The sequence below is a fragment of the Microcaecilia unicolor genome, chromosome 4 (assembly GCF_901765095.1).
Source record: "Microcaecilia unicolor chromosome 4, aMicUni1.1, whole genome shotgun sequence".
Taxonomy (NCBI): domain Eukaryota; kingdom Metazoa; phylum Chordata; class Amphibia; order Gymnophiona; family Siphonopidae; genus Microcaecilia; species Microcaecilia unicolor.
Genome location: NC_044034.1, coordinates 27,629,359 through 27,653,721, shown reverse-complemented (window position 1 = coordinate 27,653,721; position 24,363 = coordinate 27,629,359). Strand labels below are relative to the sequence as shown.

At 44.0% G+C, this 24,363-nt stretch overlaps 1 protein-coding gene across 3 annotated transcripts in view; it reads right to left on the bottom strand.

The window, feature by feature from the left end:
* Window positions 1-24,363, bottom strand: part of MYO7A (myosin VIIA) — a 324,978-nt gene that overhangs the window by 19,363 nt on the left and 281,252 nt on the right. For all 3 annotated transcript variants that reach the window (XM_030200068.1, XM_030200066.1, XM_030200067.1), the window contains 6 exons: window positions 21,424-21,581; window positions 18,790-18,943; window positions 13,646-13,801; window positions 10,342-10,447; window positions 7,009-7,122; window positions 2,478-2,565 (listed from right to left, as the gene is read on the bottom strand). In XM_030200068.1, the coding sequence (XP_030055928.1) occupies window positions 2,478-2,565; window positions 7,009-7,122; window positions 10,342-10,447; window positions 13,646-13,801; window positions 18,790-18,943; window positions 21,424-21,581 (776 nt within the window). The remainder of the gene's footprint in view (window positions 1-2,477; window positions 2,566-7,008; window positions 7,123-10,341; window positions 10,448-13,645; window positions 13,802-18,789; window positions 18,944-21,423; window positions 21,582-24,363) is intronic.

The following is a 24,363-nucleotide window of genomic DNA, read 5'->3' as shown; positions in this document are numbered from 1 at the left end:
GTAAATTTAGGAAGGATCAGGAAAAACTGGAACTGTTTCTGGGTGGTAAATCAATTAGATTTAGCTTGTATCCAGAAACTTCTCCATAAATAATCCTGTGAATCAAGGTGCAGACCTTGAAGGCAATACGTTCCTTAATGGAACGTAAATGCTTATCATTCTTTAGTACACAGGCCTCACAGACAGTGGTGTTCCTAAGTCGTCTGCAATCCCCTTGGCGCATCACGACACTCCCCGGCACATCACCTCCACCCCCCCCCCCAAGTGCATCGCTCTTACCTCCTGGGGGTGCAGGGAGCAGTCATGTGGCTGTCGGCTCCGCCAGTTCCCTGCCCCGGAACAGGAAGTGACATCAGAGGGAGCAGGGAACCGGTGGAGCCGACAGCCGCGTGACTGCTCCCTGCACCCCTTGCAGCGTGCACCTGGGATGGACTGCACCCACCGCCCCACCCTTGGTACGCCACTGCCTACAGATACCTGTGGATCTTTACAAAATAGACTCAGAAGACGTGCAACTGCATCCATGTACACTTCCACTTGCTTGTGAGTTGGTGAAAATTTACTTTGGTCAAGTGCACAACTATTTTATAAAATATGTGCATATGTTACAACTCTGCACATACTCCCGAACACGCCTACACTGAGATTGCTTCAAAATACTTGCGAACATTCTTTGCACTCAGTGAATATGCATCTGACCCCTGGGATAATTGTGACAAAAGCCTTTTTCTTCAGATAAATGAGAGTTTACCTACTGGAAAAAGTTTATAAAGTCATCTCTATAATTTTGTTTTCTCAAGAATATTCACAAAAATATTTGCAATATGAAAGTTGTGGGGTTTTTTAGGCATCTATTTTACCTGCGGAACTGGAAATTTTGAACAAAAAGGGAAAGTTTCCTCACCACACTGTCCAGTCCCTCCCAGCTTCAAGGGCAAAAGTTGTTTTGTGTATTACCAATTTTTGGTGGGTTAACCAGGCTAACGGGGTCTCCTTTTCCACTCCAGAATGTGGGCTTTTTCATATAAAATCATTAAGGAAGGAATGGATGAAGGAAATTGGTGATTGTGTGTTCAACTTCCAGTTGAGACTGAAAAGAAAATAGATCACGAAATGCCCTACATCAACTGCCCATTTCTCCCCAAGATATAAAGAAGGTTTGATTGATTGCTGAAAGGCAATGACCATTAGTCAGAACCATTCCTGTGCACTAGTTGCCTGCTGCTTGCAGCAGGGCCGCCGAGAGACTAGGCCGGGCCCGGGCAAGGCCGCCCCGCCTCCGCCCCCACTGCCGCCCCCCCGTTGCTGCAGTCTGCTGTCTCACCTGGCTGCCTCCACAGCTCCGGGCCCCCTTCATTCAAAGTAGCAGTCGCAGATCGCGTCTCTTCGACCTTCCCTCTGTGTCCTGCCCTCGTCTGATGTAACTTCCGGTTTCCGCGAGGGCGAGACACAAGAAGGGAAGGTCGAAGAGACGCGATCTGCGACTGCCGCCTTGAATAAGGGGGCCTGGAGCCGAGGAGGCAGGCAGTTGAGACCGGGGAGTGCAGCGCCGGCGGCCTGACCCTGGTGCCGGGCCCAGGGAATTTTGCCCCCCCTCCCCCCCCTCTCGGCGGCCCTAGCTTGCAGAGCTGTACATTGCCTAGGCCCTGAAGGGGGGGGGGGGGGTAGTTACTAAGGTGCATTAAGGTAATAATGAATGTTATTTGCTCCTTAACCTATGTTAAACAGCAATAATGTGCATTATATTAGCATAATGCATGTGAGTTTAGGTTATCATGACAAACATATTAATGAGATGTAAAAGTATGCAGATGCATGCAAAATGCTTCATTATTATTTTATATCAAATAATGTAGCTTGCAGTGACCACCTCAAGCTGCATTATTCCAGGAAAAACAACACACTGTGTTTTCTGCTTGAGATCATCAACTTGAATAGACAACCCCCTCCAACACACATCTCAAGACTCCCCTCCTCCCTTAGAGGCACCTGGAAAACCTCCCCTCTCTCCCAGACCCCCGAGCGGCTACCTAGAAGGTTCTGGGGCTGAAGCAATCCTTGGTTGCTCCTGTCCCTATTGGCACCAGGTTCAAAATGACACTAGTGACTCCTTTTGACCTTATATAGCAGCTTGACCTAGTGGCAGTAACGTCAAACTATCACTAGGGGGCCACAAGCAGAGACAGAAGTGACTGGAAATTGTTCCTGCCCCAGTACCCCTGTAAACTTGCCTGGCTGGTGGCCCTCCCAGACAGGTTTGAGAACCACTGCCCTAGACCATGATGATCTGGAATAGGTAGGTCTGTGGTAACCTACGGGGGAAGCAAGATGTTGCCAAGAAGCATCGGGTAACTGCAAACCTCATCTTAGAAGTACATGAAAGATTGTCTTATCCTAACTCTTTGGAAAGAAACACTAAATAGGTTACTATCTATAATAAAACAATATAGGTGACTTAACAATTTGACATTTATTACCATCTTTAGGAGGTCGGGCTTTCTTTATCCAATCCGTGAGGTGCCGTACAAAGTCAAAGAAGAAATCACCTTCTGGGACACTGATGACCTACAGAGAAACCCCACAGTTACAACATAAACGATTAACACCACACATGGGCCTTGCAGGAGAGGCAGAGAAATAATCCTCAAGTACTTTTGTCAGACGAACTGAATTAAAAAAAAAAATCAAACCAACTAAACATTTCTCTAAACTGTGAGGCTGCAATAAAGAGTGAAAGCAGAGATCATGCTAACCAGAGTAAGCAATGGATTTTGTCATAATGATTTATTCTAATAATTGTATTGCATATTCAATCCACTCTACCACGCTCCTTGCCATTCTGTTGCCGTTGTAACATTCGATAATGCCTTTCATCTTATTTTGCTTCAGCTCAAAAACTGCTGGATTTCCTGAGAACAAACTCATAGGCAGTGTCTGGTGCCGTTCTACTGTACACAACACACTGCACAGACCCATCCTATTCAGTACCAGGGTATCCAACAGTGCCACACCACAGAGTATCATCCCGCTGCATGCAGCAAAACATTATCCAGTCACTGTAGGTCATTTAGTGCCATATTGCAGGGTATTAACCCCCTGCATACAACATCAGAGCATCCCATCATTACATGCCATGCAGTATCATCCCACTACACACAGTACCAGAGTATTCAGACAATCTCATACCAGATAATCCCACTGCATACTGTACCAGAGTACCCAACTTCTGCATGTCATACAGTCTCATAACATAGAATAATATCCCACTATATACAGTACCAGAATACCCCATCATCATATGTCATAAAGTAACATACCACAGAATATCATCCTACTGCATACAGTACCAGAGAACCTCATCATCATAGGACATGCGATACCATACTAGAGAATATTATCCTACTGCATATAGTACCAGAGTATCACATCATTGCATGCCATAAAGTAATATATCACAGAGTATCATTCTACTGCATACAATACCAGAGTACCTCATTATCATATGCCATGCTATGGAATATCATCCTACTGCATACAGTACCAGAGTACATATCATAACATGCAGTAAAGTAACATATCACAGAGTATCATTCTACTGCATACAGTACCAGAGTACCTCATCATCACATACCATGCAATACCTACTGTATACAATACCAGAGTATCACATCATCACATGCCACAAAGTAACATATCACAGAGTATCATCCTATTTCATACAGTACCAGATTTCCTCATCATCATAGGCCATGCAATACCATACTAGAGAATATTATCCTACCGCATATAATACCAGAGTATCCCATCATCATATGCCATGCCATGGAATATTATCCTACTGCATACAGTACCAGAGTACATAACATGCAGTAAAGTAACATATCACAGAGTATCATCCTATTGCAAACAGTACCAGACTTCCTCGTCATCATAGGCCATTCAATACTATACTAGAGAATATTATCCTACTGTATATAGTACCGGAGTATCACATCATTGCATGCTATAAAGTAATATATTACAGAGTATCATTCTACCGCATATAATACCAGAGTACCTCATCATCATATGCCATGCCATGGAATATCATCCTACTGCATACAGTACCAGAGTACATATCATAACATGCAGTAAAGTAACATATCACAGAGTATCATCCTATTGCAAACAGTACCAGACTTCCTCGTCATCATAGGCCATTCAATACTATACTAGAGAATATTATCCTACTGTATATAGTACCAGAGTATCACATCATTGCATGCCATAAAGTAATATATCACAGAGTATCATTCTACTGCATACAATACCAGAGTACCTCATTATCATATGCCATGCTATGGAATATCATCCTACTGCATACAGTACCAGAGTACATATCATAACATGCAGTAAAGTAACATATCACAGAGTATCATTCTACTGCATACAGTACCAGAGTACCTCATCATCACATACCATGCAATACCTACTGTATACAATACCAGAGTATCACATCATCACATGCCACAAAGTAACATATCACAGAGTATCATCCTATTTCATACAGTACCAGATTTCCTCATCATCATAGGCCATGCAATACCATACTAGAGAATATTATCCTACCGCATATAATACCAGAGTATCCCATCATCATATGCCATGCCATGGAATATTATCCTACTGCATACAGTACCAGAGTACATAACATGCAGTAAAGTAACATATCACAGAGTATCATCCTATTGCAAACAGTACCAGACTTCCTCGTCATCATAGGCCATTCAATACTATACTAGAGAATATTATCCTACTGTATATAGTACCGGAGTATCACATCATTGCATGCTATAAAGTAATATATTACAGAGTATCATTCTACCGCATATAATACCAGAGTACCTCATCATCATATGCCATGCCATGGAATATCATCCTACTGCATACAGTACCAGAGTACATATCATAACATGCAGTAAAGTAACATATCACAGAGTATCATCCTATTGCAAACAGTACCAGACTTCCTCATCATCATAGGCCATTCAATACTATACTAGAGAATATTATCCTACTGCATATAGTACCAGAGTACCACATCATCATATGCCATGCTATGGAATATCATCCTACTGCATAGAGTACCAAAGTACATATCATAACATGCAATAAAGTAACATATCACAGAGTATCATCCTACTGCATACAGTACCAGAGTACCTCATCATCACATGCCATAAAGTAACGTATCACAGAGCACCATTCTACCGTATACATTACCAGAGTTCCTCATCATCACAAGCCATGCAATACCATACCAGAGAATATCATCTTACTGCATACAATACCAGAGTATCATATTAACACATACCATAAAATAACATATCACAGAATAATACAGGAACCCAGGAGTGGGAGTGACCAAGCCACAGGATGATCCAAGGTGACAATGAGTGAAACGTTTATTCACAACCATACAGATGCACAAATCCCAAATGAAAACTGAACTCATCGTGGGCCATGTTTTGAGTGTCAAGTCTTCTTCAGGATTCCTCTATTATATGGGCCAAAAACTCAAAAACAAAGAGCAGAAAGAAGCTGTAATGAATCGTGAAAACTGTGTCCAAATCTTTCAACGATGGCAGTGAAAGGGAAACTGCTCCAATCTATCAACAGGAGTTCTCCAGTCACCAATATTGTGTCATGTTTTTATGAGTTCTTTAGTTTTTTTAAAGGAATCTTCTCAATGCTACGTTTCTTCCTGTGGTGATATTTTTATTTTGGTTCCATTGCAGTTAGATGTTGGTGTTATCTACAAAAATGTAATCTTGGATTGTATTGATAAGGTGCACTTTTGCGTATCTAGTAACGTGTTGAAGCTTAACACTATTAAAACTAAGATGTTGTATTTTAACAACTCTTTGCACGATCAGAGCATTGGGCAATTTCCTTCCCGATAAATTTTGCATCTTAGAAAGCTAGAAGTTTTTCATGAAGTTCAAATTGTTTTTCCCCTTCACTGATGTACAGAAGAAAGGGGAATTATTTTGCAATCTCCTATTCCTATAAAAAAATGCAAAAAACATGTACCCTGGAAAATCCAAATCCCCATTTAAAACTCTATAAAATACAAGCAAATTTAAATGTCATTCTCGCTTCTATAGGCAACTGATGGAGATTCAGTGGCGTAGCAGGGGGGGATGCCACCCGGGGCGGTTCGCCATTGCACCCCCCCCCCGGGTGCAGCACGATGACATCCCCCCCCCTCGGCGCATCGACACCCCCTTCCCCCCCCCCCGACCAGCTCCCGCCCTTGCGGAAATAGGAAGTTGCATCAGCGGAGGGCGGGACAGACAGAGCGAGGGAAGGCCCGACGGTCCACATTTCTTTTACGTGCAGGGCAGGCGCGAGGCACTGTGCCTCGCCTTGGATTCCGATATTCTTTTTAAAGGTAGGGTGCGGGAGCTGGTCGGGGGGGTGTCGAAGCGCTGAGGGGGGGGAGCTGGCAGGGAGCACCCCCCCTGAGCTGACACCCAGGGCAGACCGCCCCTCCCCCCCCACCACTGTGGAGATTAACATACTATTGTGAAATTCTATCAAATTTATTAAGGGAAAAAGTTAACCGAGCTACAGTATTTTGTAAAGCTTGTTTAGATAACCCAGTACAGCTAAGATTACAGTAATCCAGTTTTGAATTTTATTTATTTGTTACATTTGTTTCCCACATTTTCCCACTTATTTGTAGGCTCAATGTGGCTTACGTAGTACCGGAGAGGCCTATGCAGGCTCTGGTGTGAACAAATACAAAGCGATGTAGTGGTAAGATAAAGTTCATGTGGCCCAGCCACACTAGGGAATCGTACAACGGAAGAGTTGTGTTATGTCCATTACGTACTTTGGTTTTGTTGTGTTGCAGAGATCAGGCATTTAAGTTGGATCGGTCGATGAGAATGAGAAAGATGGCCTATAATGCAAGAAAGGAATTGTGTTATGCTTTGTATACAGTATCGTTACTTAGCTCCACACCTTGTCAGAGATTTTTACAAAGAGGCTGAAGCCATCAGGTGACTTCAGTAGCAGCCTTTTGGCGATGTCCTGACAGAAATCCTTGGCTTTAGTGCTGGACTCCACTTCAAATGCCTGCAAAACAAAAGTTCCAGAAATTAGTAGGGGCGGAGAGTCCCATTTTAACTTCCTGTTTACTTTGTCCCATTCACCTAATTTACAATTTGAATATTATAATGAACCCTTTCTTCTTGCCCTTCTACGCTCACATTTGTTCCATCCAGCTGACCACTTGTTTTCCTAGTGAGGATTCACAGGTACTGTCATTTAAAGAAGAGAGTGCAGGAAAGGCTTTCCTGTAACCCCGAGGCTGACCATTGGCCACCTTCACCTCATTTTTTTTGCCAAATGTGCTCATGTGTAAAAGAAAGCAGCGTAGGAATGTAGAGACCTCTAGGGTTCTGCCTCAGGTGAATCGCAGAGACCTCTAGTGGCAACACTAAAATACTGAACTTTGACTTTTGAGTTTCCAGAAGGAAGGGGGAGGGCCTCTCATGACCAATTAAATAATGGTAGGAGACCCCTTTTGGAGGAAACTGGGCTTGGTATATAACAGCCCCTTCCATTTGGCACCTCCTTGAAGTGGGTACCTAACTAAAAGTTGGGGTCTATGGCCAAAATATACTCTGTAGCTTCTCACTTGCATGTTCACGGCACACAGACTGGTAAGGCTTCCCTTCCAGTTAATGAGCCCTCTGCATTAGGCCAAGATCTAGACACAATAAAAACAGGAAAAGACAACAAGGATAACTGGCAGTGGTGTGCTGGAGCGGGCTCTCAAGGGCTCGCGAGAGCCGTTTGTTAAGTTTTTAAGAATTTTGGGAGCCGGTTGTTAAAGTAGGCCTCCCCATGGCTACTTTTTTTAACAACTGACTCCCAAAATGTGGGCTTGGGCCCCCTCCTGAATTCATTTTTACTTTGCTGGCAGTAATGCTGGCCCCACCAGCCAAGTAAATAGACTGCTGCTGCTCCCTGCGCCTTGTTTCTGACTCTGAGCATCAGGCTGGGACTTTTCATGCAAGCGCAAGAAGGTTCCATCATGCTGCTCAGAGCCAGAAACAAGCAGCAGAGAATGGTGGCAGTCCATTTATTGGCTGATGGGGCTCGGCAAAGGTATGCCTAGTGTGCCCGCACAAGGGAGGGGAGAGAGAGGCATGTATTCCCCCCCCCCCCCAAATTTCAGGGCTGGCTATGCCCGGAGAGAGAGCCCGTTGTTAAAAATTTACCAGCACACCCCTGATAACTGGAGACCTTTATGGTTTTAAAATAAAAGTCCCTTAAATGAACTCTCCAGCATTTAATAAATATGCACACTAGAATATTGTGTTCATTTCTGGTTGCCGTATCTCAAAAAAGATATAGTGGAATTAGAAAAGGTGCAGAGAAGGGGCAACGAAAGTGATAAAGGGGATGGGATAACTTCCCTATGAGGAAAGGCTAAAGCGGCTAGGGCTCTTCAGCTTGAAGAAAAGGCTGCTGAGGGGAGTTATGATAGAGGTTTATAAAATAATGAGTAGAGTTGAACGGGTAGATGTGAAGCGTCTGTTCACGCTTTCTATAAAATACTAGGACTAGGGGGCATGCGATGAAGCTACAATGTAGTACATTTAAAAGGAATCGGAGAAAATCTTTCTTCACTCAACGTGTAATTAAACTCTGGAATTCGTTGCCAGAGAATGTGGTAAAGGCAGTTAGCTTAGTGGAGTTTAAAAAAGGTTTGGACAGCTTCCTAAAGGAAAAGTCCATAGACCGTTATTAAATGAACTTGGGGAAAATCCACTATTTCTGGGATAAGCAGTATAAAATGTTTTTGGGATCTTGCCAGGTATTTGTGATCTGGATTGGCCACTGTTGGAAACAGGATGCTGGGCTTGAGGGACCTTTTTTCTTTCCCAGTATGGCAATACTTATGTACTTATGTAATTGAATAACTTTGTTTCATCAGCAAATTTTAAGTTGATAAATTGGAAAAGGATTGTGAAAAATCGCAAGAGAACCATACGAGATTGGAAAACTGGGCATCCAAATGGCAGATGACATTTATGTGAGCAAGTGCAAAGATGCATGTGAGACAGAGGAATCCAAACTATAGCTACGCGATGCAAGGTTCCATATTCCACATTAGGAGTCAATATCTAGGTGTCATCATTGATGATATGTTGAAAACCTCAGCGGTTAAGAAAGCAAATAGAATGTTAAGAATGATTAAGAAAAGAATGGAAAATAAAAATGAGAATGTTATATTGCCTTTGTATCACTCCATGGTGCGACTGCACCTCGAATACTGTGTGTAATTCTGGTCACCGCATCTCAAAAAATATATAAGGGAATTAGAAAAGGTACAGAGAAGGGTGACAAAAATGATAAAGGGGATGGGATGACTTCTGTATTAGGAAAGGCTAAAGAGGCTAGGGCTCTTCAGCTTGGAGAAAAGACGGCTTAGGGGAGATATGCTAGAGGTCTAGAAAATACTGAGTGAAGTGGAATGGGTAGGCATGAATTTCATATCTACTCTTTCCAAAAATACTAGGACAAGAGGGCACGCAAAGAAGCTACTAAGTAGTAAATTTAAAAAAAATGAAGAAAATATTTCTTCACTTAATGAATAATTAAACTCTGGAATTCATTGCCAGAGAATGCAGTTAGCTTAGCAGGGTTTAAAAAAATGTTTGGATAACTTCCTAAAAGAAAAGTCCATAAGATGGATTTGGGAAAATCCATTGCTTATTTCTAGGATAAGCAGCATCAAATCTGTTTTAGTGTTCTGGGATCTTGCCAGGTACTTGTGATCTGGATTTGCCACTGTTGGAAACAGGATACTGGGCTTGATGGACCTTCATTCTGTCCCAATATGTTCTGAGGTGACTGTAAGTGTTTGCTGTTGTCTTTTTGTTCTCTGCCTATGGTTTTTGTTACTGTGGTTGCGATTTTTGCTCTTTTGCTTAAGTAAACCTTTTGGTTCATAACCCTAGTTCTGGCTTGTACTGAGTTATCGGGTGCAAGTGGAGACTGTACAATGCTTTTTGACAGCTGCTCCCCTAGTGACAGTGGTACCAACTCGGACCGAGCAGCAACAACGTATTCAAAGTAAAGTAATCCTTGTAGGACTAATCAAGGCAAGAAGGGGTTAAAGGAGAGTATAGGGAGACTAGCAAATACAATTGCTTGCATTCTGAGTTCAAAATAGGGGAAGGGAGGTGCCATGTATATTAACAAAATCATGTCCTTTTCATTTACGCAGCTTATTAAGTTGTCCCCTGGGAATTCAGAGGGGCTTTTATTTTGGAGTTTTACCTCATCCGTGTCATCAGGGAAATACACCTTGTGGAAAATCTGAGTGGTTTTGTGTTGGATAGCTTCTACTTCGACCAGATGTGGTGGATATTTCCTGGAACCGTTTCTGTAAAGCAAGTTGTATTCAGTTTAAAGACATGTTTTCTCCATAGATTTCATTTTAAAAGACACATTTCCCCCTATTAAAACCCACGTACAAAAGCAAAATGTCTGATTTATTTTAAACTGTCCAACCTGAAACACCCTTATACTCAGAACATACAACATGAATTCTTTTAAAAGCATAAACCCACTAATTCTGCAAAAGTCGCCAAGAATTGTGCACGCAGATTTGGGCATGTGCCCAATTTGCGAACACAATTTAATTGAATAATGATCCAATTAGTGCCAATAACTGGCTTTTTGACATTTGATTATTGGCACTAATTATATTTACTTGGCATCTACGCCAGGGGCGTAGCCAGACTTCGGCAGGAAGGGGGGTCCAGCGTCCTAAGTGAGGGGGCACATTTTAGCCCCCCCGGCGCCGCCGACCCCCCCCGCTATTGCCGACCCCCTCCCGCCGCCACCGCCACCACCACCACCAACAACTTTGCCCCTCCTGCCGACGACCCTCTCGACCCCCCTCCCGCCGCCAACCCTCCCCCGCCGCCATCGCCTACCTTTGCTGGTGGGGGACCCCAACCCCCGCCAGCCGAGGTCCTCTTCTTCCGGTGCAAGGCTTCATTCTGTTTCTGTGAGTCTGACGTCCTGTACCAGGTGAAGGGGGCACCTATATGTGGGTACAGTGGGTTTCTGGTGGGTTTTGGAGGGCTCACAGTTTCCTGCACAAGTGTAACAGGTAGTGGGGGGATGGGCCTGGGTCCGCCTGTCTGAAGTGCACTAAAGTACTCCAGGGACCTGCATCTGCTGTCATGGACCTGAGTATGACATCTGAGGTTGACATAGGGGCTGCTAAGTAATGTTCTTCAACACACTTTTTGGGGGTGGGAGGGGGGTTAGTGACCACTGGGGGAGTAAGGGGAGGTCATCTCTGATTCCCTCCAGTGGTCATTTGGGGCACCTTTTTGTGCCTTATTTGTAACAAAAATAGGTCTACCTCAAAACGTCTAAGTTTTAGTGCTGGACGTTTTTGCTTAGTTCCATTATGGCTCAAAGACGTCCAAGTCTTAGGAACGCCCAAGTCCTGCCTTGAACATGCCTCCGATATGCCCCCTTGAGATTTGGACGTCCTTCCAACAGACTTCTGAGAAAGACGTCCAAGATGCGGTTTCGATTATACCGATTTGGAGGGTTCTGTGAGATGGACGTCCAAATGCCGATTTATGTCACTTTTTGGACATCCATCTCTTTTGAAAATGAGCCTGATAGTAACAGTAACATAGTAAATGATGGCAGATAAAGACCTGAATGGTCCATCCAGTCTGCCCAACAAGATAAACTAATTTTATATGATATGCGATACTTTATATGTATATCCGAGTTTGATTTGTCCTTGCCATTCTCAGGGCACAGACCGTAGAAGTCTGCCCAGCACTGTTCTTGTACTAAAAGTTCTGAAGATTCTGGAATCCTAAAGAGTTACAAGATTCCGGAATCCCAATGAGTAGCAACATTCCATGTAGAACCCCAAAGAGTAACATAGTAACATAGTAAATGACGGCAGATAAAGACCTTACCGTCCATCCAGTCTGCCCAACAAGATAAACTAATTTTACATGATATGCGATACTTTATATGTATATCCAAGTTTGCCCAGCACTGTTCTTGTACTAAAAGTACTGAAGCTAACATACTATAATTTCAATATTTTTCACAATTATCCAACGCAGAAACAGTCCCATACGACCTCCCCATTTTTAAACAAAATAGACACTTTTATATATGGCGAGCAACAGATCCTGCATCCCCTTTCTTCCTGCCCCTCCCCTCAGCCTTACTAATGGTATGATTGATTGTCTTTCCTGTTTTTAACACTTCCTTTCTGTGACTTTCAATTGAACATTGCCTAGCCTTGGCCAGACCAACTTTTGGTGATATATCAAATATTGGGAATAAAGATAAGCATAAACATTTTATTTTTCAGTGCCGTTACATATAGACCCCCCCCCCCCCCCCCCCCCATTTAGACAGGTCTACAGTAAGTGTAAGTAGGGACTCCCAAGTGTCCATATAGTATATGCCAGTGGTGTAGCCAGGAATTTTTTTTTACAAAGTGTGTGTCTGTCTCCCACTTCCTGCACCACCACCCCTGTCCCCCCTCCCCCGTGCCTTAAAATCCTCTCTGCTGCAGTCTTCATCTCAGCAGCAGCAGTGGCACTCATAGGCTGCCTACGGCCTGCACCGGGACTTCCTCCCTGAACCGTCCCGTCCTTCACAAAACAAGAAGTTGCATCTGAGGAGGTGGGACAGTTCAGGGAGGAAGTCCCGGTGCAGGCCGTAGGCAGCCTATGAATGCCACTGCCACTGCCTGGGTTAAGACTGCACTACAGAGGATTTTAAGGTGGGAGTGGGGGGCCACTGGTATATACTCTCACCCTGTGTTACTGGGGTGCCTAAATGGAGGTGCCCTGTCAGGGGTGGCCCAAGACAATCTGAGGCAAGGAATGAACTGCCGCGGCGGCTCCTCCATCACCCTTCCCCAGCCACAACCTGACATCTCCCCCCTTCCTTCCCCAACTCCCTTCCCCTTTTCTTTTCTTGTTTTCCAAAAGGCGGTGGCAGCAGCGATTCCAATAGGATACCATGCCTCAGGTCCCACCCCTTCTGCAGGTGGCCCGCCTCTGTGACATCATTTCCTGTTTCCTCGGAGGCGGGCTGCAGTAGAAAGGAGGGGCTGGGACCGGCAGCATAGCAGCCTATAGAAATAGCTAAACAAGAAAAGAAAAGGTAGATTTGGGGAAAGGGGTTGGGGAAGGAAGTATGTGTGGGGGGGCGATGTCGCCTGAGGACCCCGCCTCAGTTGGCCTAATGGTAGGGCCGCCACTGTGCCCCGTTGTAGAATCACCCCCATTATGTTTTAAACTGAGTTGAGATTCCATTTGGCTGAAAGACGCTTGACAAAGGCTAACCATTAATACATATTCCCTCACTCATTGGCCGCTGTCATGGACAGGATGCTGGGCTTGATGGACCCTTGGTCTTTTCCCAGTGTGGCATTACTTATGTACGTATGTACTTACGTACATTTTATGAAACAAACAAAAAAAAAGAAAACCAATGAATGTCTATGATTCAAACCTCTAGCTGGAAGATACATTATCGTGAGACTCGGCAGCTGGGCATAGTATTTCCAAGGCTTTACCTCAGTGCTTTCTGCACTCTTTGCAAACAATCGGCTGAAAGCAGGTGCTGTTTCCGAGACTGAAGAAATCTCTGAATATGGGGCAGGAGGATGTTGCTGGGGGGGAAGAGGCCTGTGCACAGCCAAAGCAGCTCCCAGCCTTTCTCTTCACTGTACCTGAAATATAAGAGCAGGCAATGAGCAGCGTGTAGGGTGAGACGGCAGTTGAAGGCATGGGATGAAGAGGCTGACGAATGATCCTACAGAGAAAAGTCAGAATGAGTAAAGGCAGTTTTGCACTGGAATCCGGAAGCACTAGGAAATCAATGAAAGGTCTCGGCAAGTAGGAATTGATTGGATGATCTAGTTTAAGTGACATTGGCATCTGGAGAGCCTGGGAAAAAATGGGAAGAGACGTACAGTTCCAACCTGGAGTTGCTGAAGCAGACACAGAGGTATTTTAGTTTTCTTACATTTGTACCCCGTGCTTTCCCACTCATAGCAGGTTCAATGCGGCTTACATATTATGTACAGGTACTTATTTGTACCTGGGGCAATGGAGGGTTAAGTGACTTGCCCAGAGTCACACCAATGTGGCCGCGCAGGCTTCTGCTTCTGTGAGTCTGACTCACAGAAACAGAAGCCTGCGCAGCCTTCTACATGGAATGTTGCTAGTGGAATAGCAACATTCCATGTAGAATCTCCAACAGTAGCAACATTCCATGTAGAATCTCCAATAGTAGCAACATTCCATGTAGAATCTCCAATAGTAGCAACATTCCATGTAGAATCTCCAATAGTAGCAACATTCCATGTAGAATCTCCAATAGTAGCAACATTCCATGTAGAATCTCCAACAGTAGCAACATTCCATGTAGAATCTCCAATAGTAGCAACATTCCATGTAGAATCTCCAACAGTAGCAACATTCCATGTAGAATCTCCAATAGTATCTATTTTATTTTTGTTACATTTGTACCCTGCGCTTTCCCACTCATGGCAGGCTCAATGCGGCTTACATGGGGCAATGGAGGGTTAAGTGACTTGCCCAGAGTCACAAGGAGCTAGCTGCCTGTGCCTGCAGTGGGAATTGAACCCAGTTCCCCAGGACCAAAGTCCACCACCCTAACCACTAGGCCACTCCTCCAGAGTAGACCACATCTTGAGTACTGTGTGCAGCTCTTTTGGTCCCATTTCTGTTTTGTTTGTCCTTTTTAGTGTGTTATGTTTGTCTGTGTTAATCTTTTATTATTCTTTGTTTTATTTTTTTTTTCATTTTGGTTGTTTTGTTTTTTTAATGTAGTATATCACCTAGAGCTGTTATAAAACATGAGTTAAAAATCGATATAAATAAATTACCTTGAAGCCAGAGAAAGGGGTGAAATGTAGCCCTGGAGGTAATATGCAATAACTAAACAGTAGCTGACTATAAGTACATAAGTAATGTCACACTGGGAAAAGACCAAAGGTCCATCAAGCCCAGCATCCTGTCCACGACAGCGGCCAATCCAGGCCAAGGGCACCTGGCAAGCTTCCCAAATGTACAAACATTCTATACATGTTATTCCCGGAATTGTGGATTTTTCCCAAGTCCATTTAGTAGCGGTTTATGGACTTGTCCTTTAGGAAACCGTCTAACCCCTTTTTAAACTCTGCTAAGCTAACCGCCTTTATCCCGTTCTCCGGCAACGAATTCCAGAGTTTAATTATGCGTTGGGTGAAGAAAAATTTTCTCCGATTTGTTTTAAATTTACTACACTGTAGTTTCATCGCATGCCCCCTAGTCCTAGTATTTTTGGAAAGCGTGAACAGACGCTTCACATCCACCTGTTCCACTCCACTCAATATTTTATATACCTCTATCATGTCTCCCCTCAGTGGGCAACATTCAACCAACTTTATTGTACAGTAGTCTGTGTATGAATTTTTTTCTCCTTTCTTGGTCTTTGTGGACTGAAAGGCATATTTTCATAGTTACGTGGAGGGGCATTTTCCATAGTGCATCAAAGTCAGACTTTGGATGTTTTGCGCTAAATGTACCAAATCCAAATAGAAAATATACCCATTTTCGAAAAAAGAAAAACGTGTATCTTTTTTTTTCAAAAATACCATTTCGAACAAGATTTTGTGCTTTGTGCATTTATCGTTTTAGGCCGTTTTTGACCCCCCCCACCCCCCGCACAAGTTAAAAACGCACAAAATCAAGCCATTGGGATGTAGGAGGGGCCAACATTTTTAGTAGACTGGTCCTCCAGACATGCCAGAACAACGGAGCACCCTAGGAGGCACTACTGTGGACCATATAAATGCTCCCAGTTACACATCTCATCGTTGCTCCCTTATCTCGTTTGTTGAGCCCTCCTAAACCCATCCAAAACCTACTACCCCCAAATGTACACTGAAACCTTCTGCTCAGTGTGCTGCTGCGGCTAGGAAAGCAAATAGAATGTTGGGTATTATTAGGAAAGGTATGGAGAACAGGTGTGAAGATGTTATAATGCCGTTGTATTGCTCCATGGTGCGACCGCACCGTGAGTATTGTGTTCAATTCTGGTTGCCGCATCTCAAGAAAGATATAGCAGAATTGGAAAAGGTGCAGCGAAGGGCGACTAAAATGATAGCGGGGATGGGACGACTTCGCTATGAAGAAAGACTAAGGAGGCTAGGGCTATTCAGCTTGGAGAAGAGATGGCTGAGGGGAGACATGATAGAGGTATATAAAATAATGAGTGGACTGGAACAGGTGGATGTGAAGCTTTCCAAAACTACTAGGACTAGGGGGCATGCGATGAAACTACAGTGTAGTAAATTTAAAACAAATTGGAGAAAATGTTTCTTCACCCAACGCATAATTAAACTCTGGAATTAGTTGCCGAAGAACGTGGTGAAGGCGGTTAGCTTAGCAGAGTTTAAAAAGGGGTTGGACGGTTTCCTAAGGGACAAGTCCATAGACCGCTACTACATGGACTTGGGAAAAATGCACAATTTCGGGAATAATGTATAAAATGTTTGTACATTTGGGTAGCTTGCCAGGTGTCCTTGACCTGGATTGGCCGCTGTCGGGGACAGGATGCTGGGCTCAATGGACCTTTAGTCTTTTCCCAGTATGGCATTACTTATGTACAGTAGCCCTTATGGGTGAAGGGGGCACCTATATGTGGCTACAGTGGGTTTCTGGTGAGTTTTGGAGAGTTCACAGTTTCCACCACGAGTGTAACAGGTAGGAGGACGTATGGACCTCGGTCCACCTGTCTGCAGACTACTCTGGGGACCTGCATGCTCCTCTAATGACCTGGCTATAATATCTGAGGCTGTCATAGAGGTTGGTGAGCACCAATTTTATTCAAATTTTTGGGGGGTGGGAGGGGGTCAGTGACCACTGGGGGAATAAAAGCAGGTATCCCCGAGTTCCTCCAGTGGTTATCTGGTCATTTAGGGCACCTTTTTTTGTCTTATTCTTTAGAAAAACAGTTCTAAGCCAAAACGTTGAAGTTTTAGCCCTAGACATTTTGTTTTGTTCCATTAAGGCTGTAAAACATCCAAGTGTTTGGCATACCCTAAGCCTGCCCTAATCCCACCTTTGAAACACCCTCGACATGTCCCTTTGTGATTTGAATGCACAGCAGACGAAATGCATAGATGGACGCCTGCAAAACAGGTTTTGAAAATACCAATTTGGATGTTTTGAGAGGAAATCTGTCCAAATAGTGCTTTATGACACTTTTTGGACATTTTTCTCTTTCAAAAATGAGCCCTACAGTAACCTGTGGAACTTTGTACGTCTAAGTGCTTTGAAAATGAGCCCCTAACAAGCTTATTTTCGAAAGTGATCGCCGGCCATAAATCGGGAGATGGCCGGCGATCTCTCGAAAGCGGCCAAATCGGTATAATCGAAAGCGGCTTTTTTGACAGCATCGCCGCTTTCCCGTCGCCTCGCCGGCTAAAGTTCAAGGGGGCGTGTCGGTGGCATAGCGAAGGTGGGACATGGGCGGGCATGGGCATGGCTACCAGATAGCCGGCTTTTGCGGATAATGGAAAAAAAAGCGGCGTTCAGCAGTATTTCGCCGGGTTTACTTGGTCCTTTAATTTTCACGACCAAACCTCAAAAAGGTGCCCCAACTGACCAGATGACCACCGGAAGGAATTGGGGATGACCTCCCCGTACTCCCCCAGTGGTCACCAACCCCCTCCCACACTAAAACAATAAAAACCTTTTTTGCCAGCCTGTATGCCAGCCTCAAATGCCGTACCCACCTCCATGACAGCAGAATGTGTTGTATCCTTCGACAGCCTTTCCCTGGTTGTGATGTGGCTCTCGGGTGACACGAGGATAAGGGGAGCAGCAGCACTGTATGTATTTGGCTGGCGGGGCATCTGCATCTCCGCAGGCAAAGGTATGGTTAGCGTGTGTGTGGGGGGGGGGGGGGGGGCAGAAGGAAGAGGGAGGGAGAGAGGAATGCATTGCCCCTTCAGTCCACCCCTGAGCACCCCCAAAATTGCAGGGATGGCAATGCTACCTGTTTATTTATTTTAAAATTCTTGTATTCAGCTGATCTCTTACCATTCTCAGCAGAGTCCAACAAATATAAGATACAATAAAACCACCCCATTTTACAGAGAATATAGAGATATCATTCAAAATGTCCAGGTTAGGAGATGAGGAAGGCAATCCACCAAGGTGGATGAACACAAACTCCCACGTAAACAAGACTATCAAATAGGCAGTGGGAAATGGACCAATGACTGCAGGGAGACAGGACTATGGTGATGAAGGAAACAACTTTATTCACAGATTCGACACAGTACTCTGTTTCGGCCACAGACCTGCCTCAGGAGTCTAAATTATCATGTTTGAAAAAAAAATTTAAACTCCTGAGGCAGGCCTGTGGCCGAAACACAGTACTGTGTCGAGTCTGTGAATAAAGTTGTTTCCTTCATCACCATAGTCCCGTCTCCCTGGAGTCATTGGTCCATTTCCCACTGCCTATTTGACAGGTTAGGAGATGCGCAGTTCCAGTGGTATTTTTAAAAAGGCTCTACCAATACAGAGCTTTTTGTAAAATGCCTTCAGGAGTGCACGTGTATTTGCTGGCATGTGCAGCGGGAGCAGTCAATTCACCACTTTAGGTCAATTTTCTCAACTGCTTGGATAGAATGGGCCTTACTTGACATGGTTTTCAGTGAGTTGCTTGAGGATCTGGCAGTAGACTTCATCTTTCAGTGGTTCTGCTTTCAAGGCACCTTCAAATATCTGATCTGTCAGCTCGTTGACTGAGCGCATCCTTCTGGATGGATAATCACCCATATACTTCAGCACAGGTACAACAATATCAGTCAAGGAAAAGCCAAAACAAGTATTCAAATCCATCCCTATGGAAGCAGTAAACTGGTTACTCGATGATATCAATGAGCTGCTATAAACTGGCTCTCTTCCTCCTTTGGGCAAAATTGTTCTAGACGTAACATCGCTGTCCAGTGGGAAGCATACACCTTTTTACTAAAGCATTAGAAACCTACATTAGTAAACAACTCTCTTTTTATCTGGAACATTTTTCTATTTTACACTGGTCACAATTTGGCTTCAGATCATCACATAGTACGGAAACATTGCTGCTAGTTTTAACTACATATGTCAAACAACATCTATGCAAAGGCGACCAAGTAATTCTTCTTCAATTCAATATATTGGCGTCGTTCGATGTGGTTGACCACATATTGCTATTCGAACACCTGAATCGGATAGGAATTACATGGACCATGCTGAAATGGTTCAGTGAATTCTTTTCAAATCAAAGCTATTCTGTCAAGTGAAATGAAATATAACCTGGAATAATGCAGCTTTTTCCTATAATTTTGATAATTTTTCCTGTAACTTCTCTAACTCTTTTTCCCCCCCGTACACGATTTGTGGTCTAAGAAAGGTTTCAAATTACTATGATTGACTGTATAAACACTTTAATTTGATTTTTGAAGGATTAATGATGATAAATAAGATATGGAAAGTGTTTGGAATACCTTTATTATTATTTTGACCCTGTATTTCTGAACAAGGTTATCCTTGAGTATTGTAATTAAAATCATAAATAAAGAAAAAAAAAAAGGAATTACAGGGACCATGCTCAAATGGTTCAGTGAATTCTTTTCAAATCAAAGCTATTCTGTCAAGCAAAACTACCAACTTTCCAACTACTGGTCTACTAACTGTGGGGTCCCGCAGGGATCTCCCCTCTCACTGATCCTGTTCAACCTCTTTGTTATCCCTTGCCTCAATACACCTGGGACTTAATGAACTACTATTATCCTACGTGGATGACATCCTGCTTCTCTTACCAGTAACAGCATTAAACAAAGATCCAACTCAGTCTGTAGCGAACCATAAATACTCCAGGACATACCCTCCCTACCTCACAGTTTGAAAATACTCAGCGTCACACTTGATCGCAACCTTACTCTCGAGACCCAAGTAAACTCAGTAACAAAGAAAATGTTCTATTCGATGTGGAAGCTCAAACGATTAAAACCTTTCTTCCCAAGAGCAACCTTTCGATATCTAATACAATCAATGGTCTTAAGCCATGCAGATTATTGCAACGGAATCTACGCGGGTTGCAAAGAACAACTCATAAAAAAAACTCCAGACCGCCCAAAACACAGCAGCCAGGCTGATATTCAACAGAATAAGCTTCAAAAATGCCAAACCTCTTCGAGAAAAGTTGCACTGGCTCCCAATCAAAGAATGGATTACCTTCAAAATCTGCACCTTAGTCCACAAAATCATATATGGCGTAGTCCCAGGATACATGACAGACCTTATAGATCTGCCAATAAGAAATAAAGTCAAATCGTCAAGATCCTACCTAAACCTACACTACCCAAATTGCAAAGGACTGAAATAGAAAACAACTTACGCATCCGGCTTCTCCTACATAAGCGCACAACTATAGAATGGGCTCCCAAAAGCTGTGAAAACAATCCACGACCACTTGAACTTCAGGAAATCACTAAAAACCAACCTCTTCAAAACGGCCTACCCCAACGACCCCACGTAAACCTCTACACCCAACAACACAGCATGACTATAATCGTACTGGACAACACGCAATCTTCATCCCTTGCGACTCTCCACTTATAACTCATACAATCACTATACAACCTTGTATCTGTTATCAACCGACTGGGCAAATGCCTTGACAGTACTATGCAAGCCACATTGAGCCTGCAAACAGGTGGGAAAATGTGGGGTACAAATGCAATAAATAAATAAATAAAAATAAATGGTATGACTGCTGTTGGCACCTGGGCCCTGACCAATAAACTGAAACTGAATGCGCAAAAAACCAAGGTCCTGTGGTTCCGAAATCAGGCAGTAGAGGTCCCATCGTCCATATCTTTGTCCAATGGTCAAAGCTTTACAGTCCAATCTGAAACCAGTAAAGGTCATGCTTGATTCTTCACTCACCTTCTCTTCCCATAGTAATCCACTATGGAAGAAAACACTATTCAAAATGAGACAGCTACGTCTAGTCAGACCATTCTTCGACCAAAAAGCCTTTGCACTACTAGTCCAAATGTTAGTCCTACCTCACTTGGATTACTGTAACGTTCTATTTCTTGGTACTAAGTGTCAATATCAGAAAAAGCTGCAAGACTAATAGATATATTATTGGAAACAGGATACTGGGCTTGATGAACTTTTGGTCTGTCCCAGTACAGCGATGCTTATGCACTCACAGTATGTACTCAGACTACACCTTCTCCCTTGCCAATTCTGTCTAAGCACTTTCCCAGCCAAAGGATATCAATGAATGCCATGCAGGCTTCCTGTGTCAGTTCCTCATTGCCCAGGACCTTCTTCAGGAGGGGCTGCTTGATTGGCTCTCGAGTATAGCACCAGAGTTTGTCTTTCCCTCGATTCTTGGTGATCATGACCCGGCTCAGGGTGTGCTTGGGTGGGGGCCTGGAATCACAGATAAAGCACAGTTGCAAAAGCAGAAAAAGAATACAGGACACCAGATAGAGCGGTACAAGGGAAAAAAACACCAGAATGGCACTGATTATAGAGGTGTCGGTCCCAAGTGAATCACGTGGAGAGAGAGAAGATCCTCAAGTACCACGAAATGTAGTTCAAGACCTAGAAAATGTGGCAGAAAGGCCCGGAAATATTTCCCATTGTTTTGGGCAACACAGGCTTGATCAGAAAGAACTGCTCCCCAGTATCTCTCCACACTCGTCCTTCCCTACACCCCTTCCCGTGCACTCTGCTCCATGGATAAATCCTTCTTATCTGTTCCCTTCTCCACTACTGCCAACTCCAGACTTCGCGCCTTCTGTCTCGCTGCACCCTACGCCTGTAATAAACTTCCTGAGCCCCTACGTCTTGCCCCATCCTTGGCCACCTTTAAATCTAGACTGAAAGCCCACCTCTTTAACATTGCTTTTGACTCGTAACCACTCGCCTCCACCTACCCTCCTCTCTTCCTTCCCGTTCACATTAATTGATTTGATTTGCTTACTTTATTTATTTTTTGTCTATTAGATTGTAAGTTCTTTGAGCAGGGACTGTCTTTCTTCTATGTTTGTGCAGCGCTGCGTACGCCTTGTAGCGCTATAGAAATGCTAAATAGTAGTAGTAGTAGTCTCTTGTAACCAGAGCTAATATTGTGATGTCATAATGCCTCAGGCCACCAATAAGAGCCAACCTCATCAGTGATGTCACAATGGCTTGATTGTCCTATACTTGGCTCACTTTTATTACATAGCTCTTTGAGCAGGGACTGTCTTTCTTCTATGTTTGTGCAGCGCTGCGTACGCCTTGTAGCGCTATAGAAATGCTAAATAGTAGTAGTAGTAACTTCCAAGTGCATCTGGCTAAGTTGCCTATTCACGTTACATCTTATGAGCTCTAGAAGGAAGCTCTCTTTGGCACAACGCAAGTACCATGGCAAGTGTTAGCAGTAAATTTGAGAGACTGATGTATTACTCCACATACCCTTGCTTTGGAGTGAGGTTCCTTCTTGTCATAGTATGTGCAAAACTAACCCATTTGGAGAAATTGCCCTCGAGAGAATCTCAGGGGCTAACATAATAAGGTGCACATTAGGGACATGTGTTGAAGCTCAGCACATGATTTCTTAACTTAGGGTTACCATATGTCCAGATTTACCCGGACATGTCCTCTTTTTGAGGACATGTCCGGGCAACTGGGTGGGTTTTGCCAATCTGCCCGTTTGTCCGGATTTCTGGACAAACGGGTAGGCTGGCGGGCGGGGCCGAAATCCGGACAAACAGGCAGATTACTAGCCTCCCCTCCCCTTACTTACTACTGCCCTGGTGGTAAAGTGACCTCTTCCGCCTTCAGGGCAGGAAAGAGCCCCCTCTCTCCTGCCCGGAGCACTGCCCTGCATGCATCCTTCTTGTTGCTGATCTCAGTGCCGATTCAAAATGGCCGCCGAGAGTTGAAGTGACCTCGCGAGACTTCAACTCTCGGCGGCCATTTTGAATCGGCGCCGAGATCAGCAACAAGAAGGATGCATGCAGGGCAGTGCTCCGGGCAGGAAAGAGGGGGCTCTTTCCTGCCCCAAAGAGTCACTAGACCACCAGGGCAGTAGTAAGGTAAGGGGAGGGGGTGACTGGGAGGGGGGTGCCGGGGTGAGTGACGGGGGGAGGGGAAAATGTGACGGGGGCAGAGCGAGGGCATGAAAGGGGGCAGGGTGGGGTGTGTGGTGGGGGCGGGGCATGTGTCCTCCTTTTTGGGGGGGACAAAATATGGTAACCCTACTTAACATACATGGCTACAAAGGTTTTTTTTTTCTCCATCAGGGAGTTGTTTTCCTTTGCAGTTGGGTTTGGAGGGTTTCTGAAACCAGTGAGAGTAGCCATTTTGGGGATTGACCATCTATGTAGGCACCCCAGGCTGTTGAGGTTTCAATTGGTTTCAACATTTTTGTTATCTTCCGCATATTATGAGTTTGAGTCAACGTTAGAGCAATTTTTGTTTTTTGATTAGTTTCTGTAACTTTTTTGCTCTTTAGCAGTTTGTTAATTTTTTAGATTACATGTGCTCATTTCAAAGCATGAGTAACTTTCCAAATAAACTGCTGATCACACACGCCATTTTTAACAGAAATGTGACCTGTAAAGTATGTGCTATGTATAGGCTACTGCGGAACCTGCACCTAGCAGAACGGCCCGTTACAAAACAACTTACCCAAAATGCATGTGGAATGGTGCACATACAACCTGTACCCATTTAAGTTTATAAGGCGTTCCCAACAGCAGGGCTGGGGAGAGCTCTGTATTTATGCAAGTGTTCGAGCAAATTCAAGAGTTCACAAAGAACAGGAAAACACCTCTACGTATAGTCTAAGGAAAGCAGGAAAGTAGAGAATGCGACACGTGCTTCAACGCAGGGAGGGTTGAAGATAACTCCAATAAAGATATTTTGTTCAACCCTCCCTGTGTTGAAGCTCGTGTCGCATTCTCTACTCTTCTGCTTTCCCAGCAAATTCAAGTGCATGAATGTACATATAGAATACTCGTTCTGTGGTCATTATCAAAGCGGAAGTATGGTGTGTACTTTCCCTTTGAAAAGCTGATGGTCCACATGTGCTCTTCACCCCGTGCATTTATCAAACTCCTCCCCTACTGCAAGTCAACAGCATCTGAAACAAGAAACCCTGATTCTTTCTGACAAGGAAGGGAGATACGATTAAATAACTTAAATGGAGAAACACTTTTGT